Genomic DNA, 22,948 nt, shown 5'->3' on the forward strand with positions numbered 1-22,948 from the left:
CCCCCAAGGAAACGCTCCTTCAGTCACTGGTTGGTTGAGTTTCTGTCGTATTACCGCAACGATGCCGATCACGCTTGCAATTCCTGCTAACCCCTGCAACTGTAAGGGCCGTATGGCAAGCCACGGGTGCTTAAGCAGAATTTAGGCCAACGACAGCTCATCGGTCTCATTACCCCATTCCAATTCGGGGGTGCTCACATTTAAGAAGAGTCCCGTCCCCCCCCCCCCCACCGCGGGGCACACGGCCACGCGTGGGCCACCCGCGCTCTGCCGGGCCTCTGAGCTCCACGCCCTCGTACAACGGCCAGGCCAGGCCGTGGGGCAGCCCGAGCGGGCGGCGCCAGCGCCGTGGAGGTACCGGGACCCCTCCGGAGACACGGCGGGACCCCGCACCCTTAATTAAGATCAAAACCACGCGCGGCCGGGCCACTAAGGGGGCGGGTGGAATAAGCCCCGCCCCCGCGCTCAGGCCACGCCTCCCCGATCAGGCTCCGCCCCCCCTCCGGCGCCGGGCCCCGCCCCGCCAGTCCCCGGGGCCTGCGGCGCTGCCTGCCCGCCGTGCGGCCCCTCTCCCGCGGGCCGGAGCGGCGCGACTGGGGTAAGCGCCGCCGCCGCCTCCCGCCCGGCAGCGGGGAGCGAGGGGAAGGGACGGAGGGGAGGGTTAAAACGCGAGGAAGGGTTAAAACGCGAGGAAGGGTATGCGGAGCGCCTTGGTGGCGGAGGTGGGCGGCCTGGCCGCGCCTCCGGCGAGGAGGCCGCGGCTGAGGGGAGCGGCGCGCGGGCGGGCGGGGGGGGGGTGGGCAGCGCGCGGCGGCCTCGCCATTGTGGCCCTGCCCGCCCTTCCTCCTCCCTCTTCCTCCTCTCCCTCCCTCCCTCCCGCGCTGGTGCCGCCGGTGTCCGCTGTCCTTGCTGGGGAGGGCGGAGAGGGACAAACGACGCTTGGCGGGGGCGGGGAGAGGAGGAGGAGGAGGAAGAAGAAGAAGAAGAAGGAGGTCACGCGCCGGGCGGGTGGCGGGGTGTGTGTGTGTGTGTGTCCCCTCCCCGGGTGCCCGGGGGATGCTGAGCGTTAGAGCTGCGTGTGCTGCCTCGCCCGGCCGGCACCCCGCTTTCTGCCGGCGGGCCTGCAGGCTGGGGGCGGGTTGTGTGCTCTCTCTGAGGTCCTGGTTCGGCAAACACGGCTCACGGAGGTAGCGACCTGGTTGTCCTGCTGGTAGCGGCGTGAGCGAACCAGGGCGTGCGATCCGCTGGTCTCCATCGTGGGGAGGTGTTATGCTGAGGTTTAGTTTTGGCGTCGGGCTAGATAGAGGGAACTTTGGGGAGACGCTGCCCGGTTTCAGCATCCGAGTTAAAAGGGTGTCATTCGTTCTTGAAATGTTAACATTTTGCATCAGGGTTACACTGGCACGTCTGCAGAGAGAAGTGGTTAAACCTACAGCGGTTTGATCTCCACCAGCAGTTAAAGTTACTCATTGATGAAGTGATAACTGTGAGTCAGTTCCCAATTTTGTGGCAGTCAGGTCTAAGTAGATACAGTGATTGACTTTAACATGGAGAATACTCACCATAAATACTAAGCATTAAGAAAGAGGTATTTTGGTTTGGTTTGGTTTTGTTTGTTTGGGTTTTTTTTTAATCATGTTAGTGTGCTTAGAGGTACAAGGCCATCACGGTATTTCTGCACAGTGTTGCCAATACATTTTATTGTGCATGTATGTCATCTTGGCTTTTATAATGTGATGTAGGATTGTGTTGAGCACTAATTGCTTTGAGAGCTGTCATTTTGTTCTGGAAGCCCCAGTGTTTTGGGGGATTGATAGTCAGTCCAACGTTGCGAGAAGGCTTATTTCTATTTATAAGCCAATAGGGTTGTTATTTTTAGTAGATGTTTTTCATCAGTTTTGCAGTTTTAAGAAGGCCATGTGCAGAGTGATTGGGGATTGGGGTTTTTGTTTGTTTGTTGATAGTGTTCAGGGCCAGATACCTTGGGTAAAATGTACCAGCAGTCCTCTTGTTATGACACAGACCCTTAAGTATTTTTCTGTTATTTGTGTGTTAGACTCTTTCAGGATGAATGTTGTTCTTTATAAACTTGGTATGTCAAGGAAGAAATATTTGACCTTTTCAACAGCACTGAAATTTGAGAATTACTAAACTCTTGATTCAGATGGATTAGGCATTCTTTTTGGTGCATTTGGGCTAAAATGTGGTTTTCTTGATATGATACATTCTAATTTTCAAAAATTTTCAAGTATTTAGCCATGAGTTTTTCAAAATGAGTTTAGGACAATTGTTCTAGGCCTTCATTCACACAAAAGTGTTTATTTAGACTACCATTTTAAACTTCGTCAAGCCATCTTAGTTAAACATATTTTAATAACTGTATTTGTTGAAATGTTTTATAGGGCCAAACCTAATTTGTAGGAAGGAGGGTTAATGGATTTCATTCAGTAAATTCAGTCAGCAAGCACAATATTATCTGTGCTTTTGCAGAAGAGACTGGTGATATGGTAATGGTAAATCACACCTGTGACAGCAGAAACTGTGATTTTGCATGGCTAGCCAGCAGCATCCAGCAACTTAGCTGAGTCACTTTAAAGGATTGCAGCTGTGTTGCTTGTTAGTTCTCTAATTTAACTGTATCTGCTAAAAATCTGTTCTTAATTTGAAATCCTTAGTGATTATGTTAAAAGATAGACTTGTATGTTATCTCTCTGCCTTGCTATGTTAAATTCAGCTAGGAGTAAGATTAATGATGAAAGGCTGAAAAAAAAATTTTAAGGATTATGAAAAACCAAACAAATATCTTATGATGACATCATACTTTTCATGTTAAGGTCAACTACTCAGTCATCAGCTGAAGCCCTGAAACACAATCGCTGCAGACATCAGGAGTTAATTTCTATGTAGCACTGACAGAAAGACTAAATTAATTAAGTGGAGGTGTGTTGGAATAAGTATTTTATGCTGAAGGCTCAAATGCAGATTATTGCTAGAATTTACAGCTGCTTGGACTGGGTGTTTATTTTCTTACAATGCCCTTTAAGCTGTATAAGGAGAAAAATGGAGGTAATGTGTAAAACCTGATACTTCCTTTTGTTTTGAATCATCTTTAAGTGCTACAAAATAGGAGTTAAGAGTGAAAAATTTTACAAAAGTTTATCTTGTATTCTAAAATGGGCATTGGTTTCTTAAAATACCATATTTCTTAAGAGCTATGAAGAATTTCCAGGGTTTGAGTTTGCCTGGAGAAAACTTTCACACCATTTTGTTGAATAGCTTTTGAAGGGGTGACAGAATCCTGAGTGTTTCCTACCAACACATAAAATGACTGACATTTTTCAGGAAGAGTCCTGCAATTCCATGCTAGCAAAAGAAAAGCTTTTTGTGCCCAGGCAGTATCTGGCTAGTAGTCCTGGGGCATATGTTTGTTGTTGAATTGGAGAAAACAAAGTATATGAGTATCCTACATAACAAACCAGTATAATGCTTGATGTTCAAGGTAATCGGTGAGATGTTTGATATCTCTAAAGAATTGCATTTAGAGAAACGCTGACATGATAAAATAGATATACTTTTGATACCTAAAAGGTTTGTTCGGGCTACAGTTGTTTTAACTCAAAAACTGATTGGATTATAAGCCCTTCTTCCTTAGTATTTAGTACTTAGTGGAGTAAAATTTGCAGTGAAATCTTGTTTTCTGTGAGTTGATGTTGCGTGACCTACAAGGTCAGCTTCAGAGAGCAGGTAGTAGATGTGGAAAAGAGTTAAGACCAGATTTTGCAGAGGTTTTTTAATTATATTTTCTCTACCTTTTTACCACTTCCCCTTTATGCCCACTTAGCCCTCCCTGCTTTTGCAAGAAATTACTGGCTTTTTTCTTTTTAAATTTTTATTGCATGTAGCTATTTGTGTGCTACTGCCATGTTTATGTATACATAAAACATACAAAAATACTGTATACATATGCTAATATAACTGTAGGAAGTTGTTTGCATCTAACCTTAAATTCCTGATGTAGTTTCAGGTCTTTGGCAAGACTGGTCAAGAATATCTAAACCAAAAAAATAGGTGATGTTTTATTTTTAAGAAAAAAATAACTTGGTATTCATTTATTTGATTCATTACCAAAACTATCAGTCGGAATATATTGGTCTTACATGGGATGATGTGTCATCAATTCTGTGAGATACTTGTTCTTTTTGTGTTGTAAGGATGTAACAATAATAAAATGCACACACTTCAGTTTTGCATTTTGGAGTGGTTAAATATCTTAGGTGCAGCTGAAATCTGAGGCACACCTTCAGAATGGGTTATGGTGCATCCTTTTTGTATGTTTTTAGTATTTTTCTTAAAATAGAATATAGTTGCATATCTAAGATCACATTTGTTATATAAAAGCTGAACACACATTTTGAGTTCTGACAATGTATGCTTTCAAATGTGTCATGAATTCAACATGGAATATATTTTCAAAGTCACTTTAGTTTAACTCTGAAGAACTGTTCTTTCACATGCTGCTTCCCATGTCTGGCTTGAGCATACTCATACAGGCACAAAGTCTTACTTGCTCATTTTAGAAGTAAAAAGCCTGGGAATTGCTGTTAAGAAGGAACCCAGAGGGAAGAGTGGCAATGGAGGTAAAAAGCAATGTCAATACCAAATGTACAAGCTGCTTTCGCTGCCGCTTTCTCAGCTCTTGTAGAACAAGAAGTGAGAGTGGAGTGATTGTGAAAGGACAGCAGTGTTCTGCAGGATGCTGCTCAGTAGCAGGGCTTCTTCAGCTGCCAGGAAAAATCAGTCCAAGGTTGGAGCACTTTGATTTGACTTTCTGAATCTGTGAGTCTCACTCATGGGATGGTGGAAGGTGACGGTACTGTTCCCTCAGATGTCCTGCTGACCCAAAAGACTGACTTACTTTTTTTCTTTCTTCTTTTAGCTTGCAAACTGTGTCCTGCACCTCCTTCCAGCATTCTGAGAAAAATATTGTTCAGTATGAATGTGGCATGTATGCAACTGCCCTGTTACTTTTGTTGAGTTATTAGAGCATAGGAAATTGGGGAAACATCTTTCTCAAGGAAAGTTAATGCAAACTGGTGTTGGTTTGTTTTTTTGTATTTTTGGGGTTTTTTTACAGGTAGAAGTTATCTATTTTTCAAATACAATTCTTAATTCTAAAGTCATACTATTTACTTGTGTAATCATTTTGTAGAAAATAAAACTTAAACCCCATGTGAAAGAAATGATAGGAGTTAGAGAAAAAAAAATAGTAATTTGCTAGCAAAAGCACAAATATTTGTGTTTCCACTCACTTTCTAACCAAGGCAAGTTAATTGCTCTTCTTGCTTTGCTTTTGTCTGACATCTAGCCATCTGCTTGGTGTTGTATCTTTCAAAATCTTGGTGAGAAGTTATTTCAGGGCTCATTGGTATGAAACCAGATGTGTGTTACAAATATAAGAGTAATTTGTATGCCATACAAGCTGTACTCAAGCATATTTTGTGTATTCATCTTGCATGTTGGATGAAAAATGTTCTTTTGGCCTCAGGGATAGGTAAGAGCTGCTACTTCAGGCTCAAGCAGAGCTACTCTAGTTCTGAACACTCAGGTAAAGCCAAACTCTTTGTAAGGAGTTTTCTCCTGTATGCTAAGTCTTGCCCTGCCCCTCTAATGGGAAGTCTTTGTAGTCTTAAATGTATTGCATATTTGTAACTTGTAATTCCTGCTGCGTTGCTTAATTGAAAATTTAGAGTATTGCCAAAAAGTTACACACAGTATCTTGTGCTTATGTTTGGGGAATTTTGCGGGCATGCATCGGTTTGAATTTTTCAGTCTTATTTTGACAAGTCTCTTGTACCTGTTGAATACAACAGTACCTAAGTGCCTTTTTTTTTTTTTTTTTTTCCTTCAGCAAATAACTAGCTAGGGAGTCACTCTAGAGGATAGACTGTAAGATAAGGCGTATCTATAACTGTGTAACTAGATGAATCTATGTTGGAGTAGACATTCTGGAGCCGATTCACCATATCCCACAGACAGAGTAGGAAGATGAGCTTTACTAGTTTGCAGGAATTTTGTGAGAATAAAGCTGAAGATGAGAGGAAGGGAGCCACAGAAGACAAACAGAAGTGTAAAGGAAATACAATCCTGTGAAAGTCAGGAGCAATGAAGGACACACATTTTGGTTGAGGGAAAACTTTCTTTGGACCAAACAGTTACTAAAATTGGTATCTATGGTACTGGGTTTTTATCATTAGGCTTCTTCAGGTGGTCTTTGATACCTTCATGTTGGTTCGTACTAATTAGTCTCACTGTTCAGAGCTCAGGGCCTCTTGGTGCAATGTGCAGTCATGAGTTTAAATTTGTGCCTGCTCCTCAGACACAACCCACTTAATATTGATCTGAAGCAATTGCTTTTAATTCTGTAAATGGTGGTGCTGTGTTTGGGCCTTTTGATGATATAATGTGACTTGAATATTAACTAGAATGTCACGGCAATGAAAATTACATATCTTTCCTATTGTAGTCTCCTTTTCAAATGTTAACTGCTGTTCTTTTAGCTTGATTATTTTGCAGTCCTCTATTATTCAGTAGCTTTTAGTTTTGGATTGGCATGTCCGATACCATGGTGTACTTATTTACATAGTTTAAAAAATTCCTTATTTTAGATCTAGATATCATAAACCCAGAGTATTTTTCTGGACTTTGTGATTTAACTGGAATAAGAACATCTGTAGAGAAAGGATGCAGAGTAGTCTTAAACTTCCCAAATATGCTGTGAAGTAATTAATAGGAAAACAGACAAGTTGGATCCATTTTAACAAGTACAGCATCAAGTATTTTTGCTTCATCTGATTCAAGATTCAGATGTTGTGTGTCTGATCTAATGTGTCAAGGAGTAAGCAGGGCTATAAACTAAATGATGCATCACTCAGGCAACTTCTCATGACTATAAAAGCTACTGTTATTTGTAGAGCAGGTGTCTTCAGGTGGTCCTAGAAACCTCTGAGTATTGTTGGAGATCAGGTATGCCAGTAGGATCTCACAAAGACTCTTAGCTAGTTTTCTGAAACTGAAAGTTCAGGAGAGGCTGAAATTGCCTTAAAATAATTGATAATTGCAGGCTAATTTTTGCTATGTCAAGTTTTTGTTTTATTGTTTTTTTGTGTCTTCCTTTCATGCCTGAATTTTGGCTAACTATTATGTGCAGCTGAGCTTGAATGATAAAGTAGTGACTGATGGAGCCAAGCTCATCTCAGCAGCAGCAGGTAACATTAGAAGGGGCAGTTTGGGAGACTTCGGTTGAACAGTAGGGAAACTCTGTAAGGAGTTAGTGTAGTATTAACACATGTTACGCAGAGGAACTCTTAGAGGTTTTCAAGACTCAGCTGTTGAGAGCCTCAGCAGGTCAAGTCCAGTGCTGGTCCTGCTTTTGAGAGGAGCTTGGACTAGATGACCTCCAAAGGTCCCTTCCAACCAACATTTCTGTGATTCTCTGGCTACACAAATTACCAAGTTTTCATTCTCTCCTTTTTCTCTGACTGTGTGCCTGCTTTGTGTTGGCCAGATTTTATATGAATTTGTCTTTATTCTGCTTATGCTGTTCGTGTCAATGTGCAGGAGGTAGTAGACTGTTGTTGACCAGTCTCTAGACTAAGATTTTGTGGTAGTGAAATTCAAGGGATTTATAATATTGGTTCTTGTTTAGCTAAAACCTAAATTTGCAAAATGGAAGTGCATGTGGAGATATTTCCATTTTCCAAATTCTGTGCTTTCAAGATCAGGCTATAATATCAACTAACTGAATCAACTTTGAAATTAAGTTGGTGTATTTCCCAAAATACATGCTCTGTTTATTTTTTTAATACTTCCTTGTGTTTAGTAAGGAATGCTTGTTTCAAACAGAGCATTATTTCAGACTGAGAAGTATTTTTAAAGGCATTGAAACCTTAAAATGTTCCTGAGGCAAGGATATGTTACAGCTAGAGACAGAATGCGTGCACCTTGGAAAGGATGTAAGCACCCTTCAGGAAAGGGGGCAATGACTATCAGGAGGTCACTAGTAATGCATTCACTACAAGTGGATTTCATGAAAATTAGTTCTTTTGGTTATATATAAACAGAAGAGGGAGAGAGTATGTCAGCAGAATGTTTTGGGTTCATTTATAGTAGAGCATGGTATAAAAAAATGTGCCTAGGTAAGCTATGAAGGCAGTCTCTAGCTTTGGGGAATTTTTTTTTCTTTTTTCCCCCCATAATTTGCAGTTAGCATTACCTCATTTTCGGAGAAGTTGAGTTTATGCTGGGACTGTCAGAAAACACATTGAGAGAATTCTGCTAATACTCCTGCAGGTTAATATATGTTTATACCAGATATTCTCAGTTTATTAGACTTTGTATATGTGCTGTACCAAAGCAATCTTTGCATTAATTGTACATTCTGTCCAGGGTGTTGGCTAGAGCATTTTGCGTTTATACTTAAAGATTGAAATTGGAGTTCGTTATGGTGGAGTTTGTTGTGAAAGCAAAAGGGTATGACACTTAGTTTCCAGACCCTGAGGTCTTTCATTACTTCCAGAGGATGTGTTGAGTGAACTTGGTCCAGCATAGTTTACTATGCCAGCTGGGTAAATCCTGGAGTGTCTGTGTGGTGGGTGCTGCCCATGCTGGGTCTGCAGTGGGACACTGCCCAGGGTCGTCCTCGCTTGAAAAGCTGCCAGCTCAGAGCTTGCTAACTTGAAGATCATTTTCCTGTGGGTATTATCTTGCCTGTTATGCTTATACATTGGTATGTTAAAATTATCTGAAATTGTCTTTAGGTTTATCTTAAATATTTGAACATTAGAATTATAATACTAGTTACCTCTCTAGTCTTGTAAGGAATTTTGTTTTTACTATGCTACAAGTGTGTTCCTACAGATGGAACAGGTAGTGTAAACAGTAATGCAAGTCCTTTTACCAGAAAATAACTCATTTGGTAAGAAGTGGGAGAGGTGAAGAACTGGCATGTTTTATTTATCTCTATACGGGGAAACTTTTTTGGCAAGGAAGTGCTTTGGTTTTTGTTATGAATATTACTGCTGTTTCAGTGTCAGCTTTCTCATCAGGAAAGACTGAAAGACTTTAATATGGAAAACCCTGTAGTTTTCACAATGGTTTAGCATCTTGGCCGTGGTATTGGCTGTGTCATCCTATTTTACCCATTGAAAAAAAAAAAGATTCAGATTATTTTTTTAACCTTAACAGAAACATTATTTATGGTGGGAATTCTTGGGCAGTATTTAGTGTTGTCAGAGACATATGTAAAAAGTATTCTAGGTTTTCAATAGGTTTGAACAGCAGTCATGGCACAGTATTATTTTGTTTGCGGTTACTTTCTGCAAATATGTTTTCTTTGATGTTTTAAACTAAAAGTGTTGCTTTTTCCTAAAATTGCCTCCATGCAATGCTTTCACTTTTGATTTTGCTGACCTGTTTCTAGCCCTTTGAATAAGCTTTTTTTTTTTTTTTTTTTTTTAATCACTTGCTATTGATTCTCAGTTAAATTCTGCTCCGTGTTTTTTCCTTGGAAACAAAAAAAGTAACATAAGTTGTGCTGGTGCTCATGTGTGGTACATTAACATAGTAAACAAAGGTAATTTAAACCAAGGACAATACAATAGAAGAATATGGATAGTATAATGATCAAAAAGTAACATTCTGATCCTGCTTCTGTAAAATACATGTAAAACTGACATGTGCAATGGGTGCCATCTGCTTCTGTCAGCATAAGTGAAAATTATAGTGTTAATTGTGAATGTAACATGGAAATCATGGGCTAGCTCTCACTGTGTATTACTAAAGTCTTCATTAGACTTTGAGGGCAGGAAAGGAGTGCAGTATTAACTTTGCTGATGTTAATAAACTACTTCTCACTTAGTATACTAGTTAATACTATTAATAAGAGTAAAATCTTTAGTTCTTTAGGTTAAGTTTTGGAATTTAATTCTCTGTTTGGAAGCCTGAGTTATGGTTGTAACAATTAAGTGATTAGAAAACAAAACAAAACCACCCATATATTTAAAATCAAATAGATGCAAACTTTGCATAAACCCCTTTGTTTATGGCTTTTAATAGATCTGTATAGAAAACTAACTTAGCTAAATATTTTAGTGGTAGGAGTTGAGCGAAAGTGAACTTATGCGCTTATGAAGAAAAAAAGATAAAATCTTGTGAATTAAGGAGTAAGAAGAAAATACATTACAAATATACTATTGTGGATTCTTACTACAGACTTTTAATTTCCCTCTTAAATGTTTTCACATTTCAGTAAGCTTACAGATTCAGTCATTTCACATGCCTAGTGGTTGAAGGCAAGGTGGTGGATGTAGTTTTTCTGAATTTTAGTAAGGCTTTTGATACTGTCCCTCGGCAGCATCCTTCTGGACAAGCTGTCCAACTGTGAGGTGAGCAGGTACACGGTGCGCTGGGTGAAGAACTGCCCGAAGGACAGAGCTCAGAGGGTTGTAGGGAACGGGGCTACGTCTGGCTGGTGGCCTGTCAGCGGTGGTGTTCCTCCGGGCTCAATTGTAGGGCCAGTTCTGTTCAGTGTATTTATCAATGATTTGGCTGCAGGAGTTAAATGCACCGTTAGCGAGTTTGCTGGTGATACTAAACTGGGAGGTGCTGTTGACTCTCTCGAGAGGCCTTTCAGAGGGAGCTGGATAGGTGGGAGAACTGGGCAATCATCAAGGGCATGAAAGTGAATAAGAATAAACGCTGGGCTCTGCACTTGGGACGCAGTAACACCAGACACAAGTATAGCTTGGGAGAGGTGTGGCTGGGGGCAGCCCTGCAGGAAGGGTTCAGGGGGTGCTGGCTGACAGGAGGCTCAGCAGGAGTCAGCAGTGTGTGCCCTGGCAAACCCCATCCTGGGGTGCATCCATCATGGCACGACCAGCCGGGCAGGAGGGGGGATTATCCTGCTGGATTTAGTGCTGGTGTGGCCTCACCTTGAGTACTGTGTGCGGTTCTGGTCTCTGTGACTTAAAGAGGATGTGAAGGTACCAGAGGAGGGCACTAAAGCTGGTGAAGGGGCTGGCAGGCACATCCTCTGAGGAGCGGCGGAGGGCTCGGGGTTTGTCTAGTTTGGAGAGAAGGAGGCTGAGGGGCGACCTCGCTGCTCCCCACAGCTCCCTGAGGAGGGGAGGGGGAGAGGTTGGTGCTGAGCTCTTCTCCCTGGGACCCAGTGCCAGGACACTGGGAACGGCTCAGAGCTGCGTCCATTAGGGGAGCTTTGGCATTGCCATGAGGAAACATTTCTTTACAGAGAGAGTGGCCAGACCCTGGAGCAGACTTCCTGGAAAGAGGGTCGATGCCCCATGTCTGTCAGTGTTTGAGACATTTATTTGGACAATGCCCTTAATATCGTGCTTTAACATTCGGTCAGCCCTGAAGTGGTCAAGCAGTTGGGACTACAGGATGGTTGTAGGTCCCGTTCTGATGGGCGGTTGTATTCTATTCTCCTGCACTCATGATGAGCTGAATAACAATGAGGCTGCTATTTGCCTGCAATGCCAGGAGTTTTTCAGCTCCAAAGCCAGTTTCAAGGACACATAACAGAAGGATACAATTGGAAACAGGATTTTACTTTATTTGTCTGACTCTGTTTCAGAGCCGATGCTCACAAGCATTAACACAATGCACAAGTGTAGCCAGGAGCAGGCTGATGCAATCCTCAGTTTAGTTTGAAAAAACATCACTTGAAGCCTGGCAAAGGGAAGTCAGAGAGCTCCAGAAAGTCGCAAATCCCCTCCGTCCTGTGGAGAGCCGTGTGCTGTTGAGACTGCATGGGGATAGCGGTTCCTGGCTCACTCCCATGTCTCTTGTGACAAGGAGTTAATGGCACGGTTGGTGTCCAGCACGGCTGCCATGAACTCCACCGCTGCAGGCAAGTTTGCCCATAGAGCTTTTCCTTGCAATATCAGGACTTACGGGCTGTGTGTCTTCCTGGTGGATGTCCTTCACCCAGGCGCAGCAAGGAGTGAGCACGTCAGTCTGTAAACTTCATTCCTTCATAGGACGTGCTTTATTTTGGCCACACATCCTTCCTGAAGCCTGCCATATAGAATAACCCAAATAATGGGAGTGCCTGGAGCCGAAAGAAAGGGTGCCAGCTGAACCCAGGCTCCTTCAAATCAGAGGCAGACACTGGGTCAACCCACAGATGAAGCAACAGTCCTGAAACTATGTAACTGACATTGGAAAAACAAAAATTAACATAAAAATATTAACCTTTGCCAGGAGCAGGAAAGCAGATAGCTGAGTGATGCACAAGGAAGGCTCTTTCTAGAACAAACTCTAAAGATTTAAGAAAGTGACTTCCTCTCTTTTTTTGGTAATGAATTTTTTTTCACCTGAATTTGTATTTTGCCATTGTAAAAAAAAAAAAAAAACAAAAAAACAACACCCCCCCAAACGTTCTCACAGCTACTTTATGATTAGATTTCCTCTCTTGTTACTAAATAATTTTCTTTTAGCCTCTGAGAAGAAAGGATTATAACCAATGTCCTGTATCACTTAGGATGCAGAAACTCAACTAATATGGCAGCCTGAATAGAGGCCAAGCGGTCGCTGTTTCCTGAGAAGCAAGCCTGAGGATCAGTACCAAGCACACACAAAAGAAGAGGTGCCACGGTACTTTCCCAGGTGTGACCCGTACGGGTGCCCAGCACACCCTCTGCCTCCCCAGCCCGGCTCCCCCGCTGTGCTGCTTGGCCAGCGATGCGTGAGCAGCGCTCCCGTGCCTGCCCGGCGCTGGGGCTGGGGCAGGGAGAGCTGGAAAGTGGCAGCTCCGGGCGGTGCCGCGAGCCTGGAGCCCTCCCGAGCACGGGCTGCTGTGCCCAGGCCAGAGCCCCCGGGGACATGGAGCCAAGGGAAGAGCAGAGCTCACTGCCGCTGCGAGCTGGCCGTGGGCGAGAGAGCCCGAGAGAGCCCGGGCACGAGTGGGGCCGTGGGGGTGCGAGAGCCGCAGGCGAGAGCCGAGCCGAAAGGGCCCGCGGGAGCCTGACCCGGGGCCGTGCTCAGTGCCACGGAGGACAAGCAGCAACTCCCGGGGCCACCCTGGGGCTCCCCAGGAGTCTAGAAAGCTTCCTCCCCCCTGGATGTGGGGCACGAGGGCCACCTTTGTGGAGCAGGAGCAGCAGGCAGCAACCTAGCCAAAATGGAGCAGAGGAGCCCTGGCAAGTGGTGATGCTCAGTGCTGCAGAGGAAGGCAAAAAACCCCCAGGGATCAGTGCCAATCTGCCTTGGGGGAAAATTCCTTCCTGACCCCAGTGCTGGCGATCGGCTGCTCCCTGAGCATGTGAGCAAGACCTGTCTCCTTGTCCCACAGGCTGGTCACACCTCCCAGGAGATGCCCCAGCCCCGTTCTCCCTCAGCCTGGAGCCTTCTCAGGGGCTTCTGAGAGTGGCCAGATGCCCCTGGCCCGATTGACCCTGGGGGCAAGAATCCTTCCTGCACCTGGCAGGGCACCAGTGGGTGCTCCAAAGCACTGGGACCCCTTGCAACATCTGTACATCCCATTTCTTACAGCTGTTGCCCCTGGCTCTGCAGAGGATGAGGATGGTGAGCTCTGCGGTGCGCCTCCAGAAGGCATTCCCTTGGTCTTGCCACTGCTATCCAGCTGAAAAGACCTGACAGCCTTGGACACATCCAGGAATTGATGGTTCTTCTGATTTCCTGAGGGACTTGTGTCTGTTCCCCAAAGGCTTGAAGCAGGATTTCCGTCCATCAGTTGAGCTTTGAACCTGGCCCTGATAAGAGTTGGCCTTGCAGCAGAGACCCTCCAGCAGCCTCGTCCAGGCTCTGGTTTTTCACCCTCTGTTTCCTCCAAGTAACTCCATTGGCCCCTCAAGGATTTCCTCTGGGATGTCTTTGGGCTGCCCCGGGCCAGCTCTGGCAGGGACACGGGAGGACGCTCCCTTTTCTCCTGCCCTGGGGCATTGTGGCTGCTGCGTTGCCGGGGGTGGCCCTGGGACACGGGGGTGACGGGGCCCCCACGCGCAGCCCCGCCGGCCGCCCCTCTGCCCAGCCCCCTTGGGAGCGAGGCCTTGGGGTGCCGGCCCCGAGGCAGCCCCTGTGCCCAGGAGGCCCCGGGGCCTGTCCCTGCCCTTGGTGGCCATGCTCTGGGCCCAGCTGCGGGGCGTCCCCGACGTGTCCTCTGCCGCTCGGCTCCAAGGACAAACCTCGTGCTGTTGCTGTTCTTTCAGGCCATGGCAGAAGCCAACCCCGCAGCCCAGAGACCGCCCCGTGAGCCGTCCCCTCTCTGCACTGAGCTGACGTCCATGAGGCCCCGCAGCGAGGAGGACCAGGGACACAGACCCTTCTCTGGGTGTATTACGGGGGCTCGTTTCAGCAGCTGCAGCCAGGAGGAAATCCAGAGTGTAACCAGAGCCATAGGCTGGGATGGACGATGCCCACAGACTGCCATGGAAATAGCACAGGCTTTGGAAAATGAGTGGAGGTGAAACGGGTGTGGTGGAAAGGTTGGTCATTGTCAGACCTAGAACATTTGAATGCCCAAAGCACAGCCAGGCAAAAGATGACTTGCTCAAATGGCAAAATTAGCCCACTGCTGCTGTCGTTGTCACATCCCCTTTTCCCACTGAAACCACGCTGAGCAGTTGGCCGTGTTACATGGGACACAGAACACGCTTCAGCCACTGGGTAAAACTTCCACAGCTCCTTTGCGTCTTTCACCTTTCTGAGAGTTATTTCTTTACCTCACTTTGTGGGAGGATGTTTAGATCTTGTATAAAACACTGCCAAATCTCCTCTTCCTTTAGGATTTAGTATTTTGAGGACTGAAAGAGTAAGGGCGGTATTGCTCTTGTCATTTTGTATGTTTGTGCCAGAACTGGTATGTACATTCAGATAAAAAAGGGCATTTATACCATTTATTTGGTTGTGATGACAGAGGTAGAAGAAAAGGTTTTGGTTGCCTCTGCATGAACTTTGCAGAGACACAGAGACTGGGCATGATTTCTTCACTATTCCAAGGGAGATTTGCTCCTACACTGTTGACAGTGAGGTCTCTTCTTGGAAAGAAGTCCCGAACTGTTTCTCGTTCTTTACCACGTTTTTCCTTGCACTTCAGTAGCCCTTTTTCTCCTTTGGCCTTCCTCCTTCATATCTTTCTTGAAAGCGGCGGCAGCCCTCTCACCCTTTATCTTGCTCCTTCCAGTTGTCTTCTTTTTTTGTATGTCCTCCATGCTCCTAATCAACTGCTTAGTCTTTGTCTGCCTTCCTCCCAGATGCAGTTTATCTTTCTTCAACTCAAGTAATGCGAAATGTCCATAGTGGTCCAGGTGGGTGCTCAGCAGCACTCTGCACAGCACCTGGCTTTCCCGTGGAAACACCTTGTCTGACACAGGAGTGCATTTGCATGCACCACATCCATGGCTCATAGGCAAGCTGTGACCTACACCTGACATTGTGTTACCTATTTCTACCCTGCAGTTCTTCACACACAGCTTACGGATGTAGGGAATATCTCTTCTGTCAGAGCTCCAGGTGGTAGGGAGTATGGGGGCCGTAGAACTATACGATGGGATAGAGCTTTTCCTGGTTCGTGGATGCTGTGAAATCCAGAGTAAGATGTGCCCCATGAATGTATCTTTTGGAGAAGTCAGAAAGTCCACATATCTTGAATGATGGTTTTCTGCAATCTAAATTCAGAGGACCTAACTATGAGCCTCACTGTTTCATGCATTTGTTTACAGAAAACCATGAAGGGTGGAGCTTGAGAAATACATTAAAGGGGCTTTCACCCATCAGGATCCTTCTGGAGTCCAGCTCTATGCAGTGACAGCTCGCAGATCCAGCTGTCCACCAGCCGGCTGGGGAACGGACGGGCTGTGTGGGTCAGCTCTGAAGCTGTTGGTGTCAGAAGCTGGTGGTGTCAGTCCAGCCACTTTCAAAATGCACGTCTGCCTCCTAGGGAAGAATAGAACCACAGCTGGCAGTAACTGAGCTTCCATTTTGGAACTTTCATTGGAAAAAGTGCCAAATCAGCCCAGACACTGGAAATGCTACAAGAGATGAAACACTGGTGGGTCAATGTGATGCAGTGAGTGTCACTGCTGTGTGTGGGGATATACTTTACTCTCTGGGAGTGTGAAAGAAAGATTGCTGATGACTTTTAAAATGAATTCTGCAGGCATTTAGTGAAGAGGAAGGTTGTTGCTGGTAATGCAGAGATGGGTAAGGAGGTGGCTGGCCTAATGGCCATCCGACACTCTGTAAGAGTCCCTGCGCACCTGTAAGATGGCTGCCAAGAAGGACTGAAGATTTTGCTTTTTATATATCCCCTGAAACCACCTGAGAATGCTGTTGTGATGAAGTTATTGCTTATATTATTGAGATACAAAGGAATTATGAAAGGAACTATGGAAATCAATCTTCTAGCACACGCTTTGTGAGTAACCAGTTTGCAAAACTGATGCAATGAGTGCCCAAAGCTGCCCGGCTATGTCTCTTCAGTTAGAGTCTCAACATTTTGATGCCAGCTCAGGGTGATGAGGCAGGCCCTCGCGTGTGTCCAAATGTCGATCTAATGGATCAGCAGGCAGAGCAAGGCTAGAGACAATTCCCTTGCCAGGAGTGCCCCCTGTCCAGAGGGCTTTGAGGCAAAAGACAGTCTGTCAGTAGCAAGGATTTCAGACCGTATGGAATTTATAAGCTAAACCCCATGCTCTGAGTTACACCTGAAAACGAAGTGGTAGCCAGTGCATTTTAAGACCACGGTTTCCTCTTTGCAAAGGGCCCCACGAGGCAAATGATTGCTGAACTATAGCACATCCTGAATTAATTAGCTCTAGCTGTACTAATTGCATTCCCATGTAGTGCTGCATCTAGCAGCAATCCAGGCTGGAAGTACCAAATTCCTAGATAATTGCACAGACTGCCACACCAAAAAAAAGAAAAAGAAAAAAAAGTCTTTTAGCCAATGTAGATGGAAATTTTTTTTTTTGGAAGTGCAGGTGCCACTTGGGTCTTTTATTTCTTTAGCAATTTCTTGGCTTTTCTTTTCTTTTTTAAGTATAGCCATTGACAGCCTGATCTGGGGTTTCTGTCTCTCCCCAGATGTTTTCCCTTGAAGGCCTGTTGCACAGCAGGACACTTCTCTGCGAGGGTTTTCAGTACAAAGCAAATGCTGTTTACAGCACTGGAGCGCAGGGCTTCTGCTCACACCCTCGGGTTCAGGTGGCCCAAAGTTCATTGCAGCGCTTGAGACACCTGACCAAACACATGCCACACATGTCTTCCTCCTCGGAAGCCCTTTGACAGCCGTGTTGCAGGCAGCTGCTGTAGAAATAAAGGAGGGAGCTTTAAGGATGTGTTGTGCTTGGCTGCCCTTGCCTGGTGCTTTTGGCTGGCTGGGACACAACTCGCCGTGGAGGCAATATCCAACATTTCCTTCTGCTCTTAAAAAAGATCCTCCAGAGGAGGAGAGTTCGTTAGTGAGCAGCACGTCTGACATCATGCGACCGCTGCTCTAATACAGACAATATTAGCCCCGATCTTTGAAGCGCAGTAGGGCTTCGCTTCCTGTGGCTTAGCTTGCGCCATTGCCCGCTTTGCCAGTCCAGCTCGGGTGGCTGGTGTGATGGGAGAGGCAGGAGGTGCCCAGGAACGTGTCCTGATTTGCTTTGTTCTGGCCTTCTCCCTCTGATTATTTCTCCTAAACTTTCCCATGGGGACCATCTGTCCTTTTCATCCACATCTGTAGGAGTGAGACTGTTGGAACAAATATTCCTAAGGGCAATATCATTCTGGCAGTGTGAGCTAGCACAAGGTGGAAATGAAATGGAAGGGAGTTAGGCACTTTCAATGTCCAAATTCAGCAGCTCACTTCAGAAAACAACTTTTTTCTTCTCCCTTCTTTTTTTCACCTTGCTCTTTCATTACTGTTTCTCTCCCATTTTTACCTATGTGGAACATGAACCTTATAGGTTCCTGAATGGGATTTCCCGTCTAGGATGTCTCAGCTGGCAGGAAATAGGGAAAAATGTCATCTGCTTGGGTAAGCTTTCTCTCATGATAGGAGGGGACACTGCCAGTCGCTTATGGCTTGCTCTGTGTTCAACAAGCACATTTGATTAAAAAAAATCCGAGACAGATACTGTGCTGGCATAAAACATCATCTTTATTTGGAAATTTGCAGAGTATGAAGTGTACATGCAATTAAAGAAACCCCATCCCTTTGACAGGGCAAGGTTTGTTTGAAGAGGGGATATGTTTCACTAGTTCAATTGGTATGGTTGGAAAAAGTATCAAATTTTAGGCAATATCCCCTCTTCAAGCCCACAACAGAACCAACTTTGGAAGCTGGATACCAGTTGTGAGTAGTTATTCAGAGGTTCAGCCCTTCTGATAAGCTGCATTATTTACTGTCAGTGATTTAAGAAATCTTGGGGTGAGATGTTGCTGATGCAGACTCATTAATTTGATGTCCTGAGAAAGTTTACCAGTAAGTCAGAAAATTGATCAACAAATAAAGATACGTTTTATTCTATGGGATGGAGATTCAGCTGGGTAAAAATGGTTTTATAATTAGGAATATAACACTGTCTCTGATCTCCTTTGCTTTTGGCATCTGGTGGCCTGCAGCTACCTAGGTCTAGGATGCATAATAACAACACAAAACTAAACAATACTGCAACATCAGTACCTCTTCCTTCATCTAGGATTTGCCTCCTTTGCTGCAACTGTAAAGCTGTACTGTACAAACTGTAAAACTATAACTGTACAAGTGTGGGTTGTTTTATTTTTTTTTGAGAGTTAGAAACCTGATAAAAGTTCTGTTCAGCTTCAGAGTTTGTCCACCTGCCTAATGGTGTTTATAAATTCTAATTTGTGCGTGATTCAGAGGGAGGGAGAGAGCATGTGTTAGAATTGAGGCTAGTACTTACTGGGAAAAGTCATTGCACAAATCCTGACACCTCTCACTCAGAGTTGGGTAAACAAGAGAGTGAGAATGAGAAGTAATGAAGATGCTCAGTTGTAAATCTGCTTGAAAAGATCCAGAAACAGGAATGAGTGCAGTACAGCAATTTATGCATTTATTTTTGTTCCGGTTAATGATGAAACTGATTATCTTAATCTCATATTCCCACCTAATTTCTCCGATCCTTTGTGCTCTGCTTAACATCTCATTAAAGGAGATTAGGCCCAGCAAAAGGCCTTTCAGCTTTCTTGGTCCTGTGGTTTACAGCTGAGACCTAGAAGATGTGTACCTTGGGTTGGCTTGGCAAAGCCAGAGGCAGGAGCAGGATGGCGGTAGCTTCCTGTGCTTGGTCTTGGCCTTGTGCTTGATTTGGCCCACAGCCACATCCCAGAATGAGATGGTGATTGATACCGGCTTGGTTTGCCTCTAATCGCTTGTTCCCTGCAGGCAGAGACTCAGCTGGCAAGGTAGTTTCTGTCTGGGTGCAGGTCTGTTACTGTTCTCATGGTGTAGCCCAAGGAAAGCAGACTTTGAACTACCTGAAGGTTGTTATGTGTGACTTGACCTAGACATTGGCCATCCCTGGCTGGCCTGCCTCTTCCTCGGCTGTGATGTGTGTGCACTGGCAACTCCCTGCCCCACCTTTCCTTCCCCCCCCCCCCCCACCACCCGCCCCGTGTCCTTGTATCCTGGTGTTTGCCTAACTGTGTTACAGATCCCCTGTCTGCTTTTCCTGTTGTGCTTTGTCTGACTGCATTCTTGCAGACATAAAATTGAAACACTGTTGAAATAGAAGAGTGGGAAAGGTTTATCTTTGTTTTGCGGTTTACTGAAAGACAGCCTCCACAGGAAAAGACAAAGTTTTGTTCTTGAATTTCAAAAAGCTATTCCCCAAGTGTCACAGAAGCTTGTCTGATGTGATTTGTATTGCAGGATGTGTAGCTTAATCTTCTGAGTATTTTGCATAAAATTAAGTTTTCTGTGTGTTTCTTGAAACTTTTGTGACCTTCTTAGTCAATTCCTTCTAGAAGCTGTAATTGGAAAAAAGGTTCTCATGGAGTAGTGTGGTGAATCATACATCAGACTGCTCCACTTTTATAAGAAATTTAACCTGAATTTTTTTTTTTAAAGTATTGTAGTCAGAAGGAGATTTAGGGTAATTGCATTACCTATAACTACTGGGTTGCATACAATTTTTTCAGAAAGACCCTGTCTGGCCATGTAAGTTGTCACAGCAGCTGAATTTATTTATAGAGTAAATAGCAGTATATTTGCTTTATAGAACAATTACTACAGTATCCAGGGTTTTTAATAGAGTTTAATTTTTTAGTTGTGTCAGCTCTGGATGTGCTGGTAGCTAACTGCCATTTTTCAGGAACTGTATGTGGAATTTCCTTCAAGTTGGCTTCCTATTGAGAGCATTTAAATGAGAATTGGAAGCCTTAAAGATGAACAACATCATGCTTTTTATTCATTCCCATTTAATGATGTCAGTCTAACAGGGTGGAGAACGGAACCTTCTAAATCTGGACAGTCATCCCTTATTCCCACTGGTCTAACTGAACATTAATTCTCTTGTCTTACAAATCCTCTGAGAGATGAAGAGAGCCTAGATATACCTTATTTTAGAAACAATTTTTAGAGCCTACTTGCCAAATTCTCTTAGTTGTCAGTTTAGCAAAAAGAGACCTGACATGGTAAGATGAAAATACCTACTGGAATTTTGGTGTTGTGGTGACTAATGTATTTTGGTTTTCTTTGTTTTTTTAGAATTCTTCCTATATGGATCAGCATTCTAGTGATGGTGAAACTGGAAGACTACCACTCTAAGCAAACCCAGGATGAATCGGGTGCCAGGTGATGCAGAAAATGCTCACAGTAGCAGTGTGGAATCCTGTCCTTCCTTGCGGGATGTCCACTCCATCAACCCAGCGCAGCTGATGGCAAGGATTGAGTCATATGAAGGCAGAGAGAAGAAAGGCATATCAGATGTCAGAAGGACTTTCTGTTTGTTTGTTACGTTTGATCTCTTATTCATAACCTTGCTGTGGATAATAGAATTAAATGTGAGTTGTCTTTTCGGTACTCTTAGACTTTATTAATTTATTTATTCAATTCAGGAGTGGTTAATAAGTTTCTGTCTTCTATCCCAAATTATATGCTATTTTTATATATTTAAATTAAAGCAGCTTCTTACTTGCAAGCTTTTGTGAACATAGTATCTACTCAACTACATCTACTTTTAGTCATTAGGATACATGGTTTATTGTCTTCTTACCATTAAATCTTTTGATGTTCCTGTAGTCTATGAACCTTGCTGAAGAAACCATTGGAAATCCAGTGAACTCTTCAGGCAGCAAGTAAACAGAAATGTTACTGTACATCTTTGAATTTGACAGGAAGTGTGAATTTTAATGGGATTCAAGTGTTTGCCTTTTGAGTAACTCAAAGTCAGTGGTATTTCCCTGAGGTGTGAGTCCTTGGAAAGACTCCCAGTGACCAAAACCTTTCTTTTGCTGTATTTTCTTTGAGACAAGCTTAGTATGCTGTACGTTGTGTATGGCAGCATGCATTTAAACAACAGAAACTCCCACAGTTGCACTTTTTAACTCCAACATTTGTAATTTGGAAAACAAGGCAGCTGTCCTGAAATTTCCAGAAAGCAATAGGATAGCTGATTTGTTATTTCATAGGTAACGTCCTAGTTCTTGAGCTGGGTTTTAAGCTACAATCTAAAGTATGCATTTAAGAAAGGACACACAGGAAAAATGGGAGAAATCCCTTTTCTATGCAAGACCATGAGTAAATTTTTTGTCAGCATTCTTTTACAAGATAAATAACATTATTGCTCTGACATTATGAAGTTTCAGGAGCTGACTGTTCAAGTAGTTCATTGGTATAGAGAAAAATACATTTTCCAGTTTAATTTGAGAAAGCAGACTGCTTGGCTGAACGCTGTAGTTTTGGGACTAGATTTCTGTCGTGTCTCTAGGTGGAAAGACTGTTGTATCCGGTACGTAAGGTTAGCTTGTTTCAGAAAGGCAGCATAGTGTTCCGACACATTTCTTTTTTTAGGCCAGTTTCTCAACAGCTTGTTCAACTAAGAGGAGCCGAGTCTGGGTTTGTATCTCTTGTTGAGGATTCAGAGTACAGATTTTTATATTAGTGCTGTCAGAATGTTTAAGACTCTGTAGAAAATGCTACCAACTCATGACATTTCACTTTGAGTGCTGCTGCATTAGGGGACTTCAAGATCCTGGCTATTTTCTTTGTGAGAAGCTTTGTTTTAAGGAGAACATATTATGAACTGGAGTCCTATACTGTCAAATGTCAGCAAGAATGAAAACCGGTTTTTTGTCTTCGAAATTCAAAATAGTCATCATTTGATATCTGGGATCTGACACATGGTTAGGTTTTTCTGATCTGTTTTTTAAATCAAGCTTTGTTCATTGGGAAGTCGAATAGCACTGCGTTAGAACTGCCTGTCACTGATACATAAATAATGGGACTTCAGAATTGTTCCCAGAGTTCCTGTAAGTATTGTTTTCCCTTTGTCACCATTATCAACTGCGCTTAGATGTAATTTATTTTTAAAAACTTCAGAGAGTAGCTCCATGGCAGTTTGAGCAAGCCCTAAACTGAGTCTGTTGTGGTTGTCTGTTCATCCTTATGTTAGCATGGTGCTCATGCAGCCACACAGTGAACTGCTTGGAGGGGCGCCAGGTTGATCCTCCTTATTTATGCTGGAAACGGGTGATCACACCTGATGCATTAGAGCGACCAAGAGGAAGCTATATTTAAAAAGTTATTTGTCAGGTAGCTATAGATGGGAGGGAGAGGAGAAGAAATAGAAATTTGGGGTTGGAGTGAATAGTCTCAGGAAAACACTGTCCAGCAGCATAGCTGGGAGAAGTGTTGAAGTGTTTAGACTGCATTGCTTTGAGATGGTGAGCATATGTTGTT

General features: G+C 44.0%; 1 protein-coding gene across 7 annotated transcripts in view; it reads left to right on the forward strand.

Annotated features, from left to right (window-relative positions):
* Positions 1-509: 509 nt before the first annotated feature.
* STARD3NL (STARD3 N-terminal like) overlaps positions 510-22,948 on the forward strand; it is a 33,208-nt gene continuing 10,769 nt past the window's right edge. Inside the window, exons 1-2 of one of the 7 annotated variants that reach the window (XM_042806459.1) lie at positions 510-598; positions 20,756-21,051. In XM_042806459.1, coding sequence (XP_042662393.1) covers positions 20,827-21,051 — 225 coding nt within the window. In that variant the 5' untranslated portion in view covers positions 510-598; positions 20,756-20,826. Of the gene's footprint in view, positions 599-8,730; positions 8,751-14,153; positions 14,523-14,684; positions 14,704-20,755; positions 21,052-22,948 lie in introns of those variants that run through there. The other 6 variants (XM_032988872.2, XM_042806460.1, XM_042806461.1 and 3 more) reach the window with 6 other exon arrangements.

Source organism: Tyto alba, unplaced genomic scaffold (assembly GCF_018691265.1).
Source record: "Tyto alba isolate M040663 unplaced genomic scaffold, T.alba_DEE_v4.0 Super-Scaffold_46, whole genome shotgun sequence".
Taxonomy (NCBI): domain Eukaryota; kingdom Metazoa; phylum Chordata; class Aves; order Strigiformes; family Tytonidae; genus Tyto; species Tyto alba.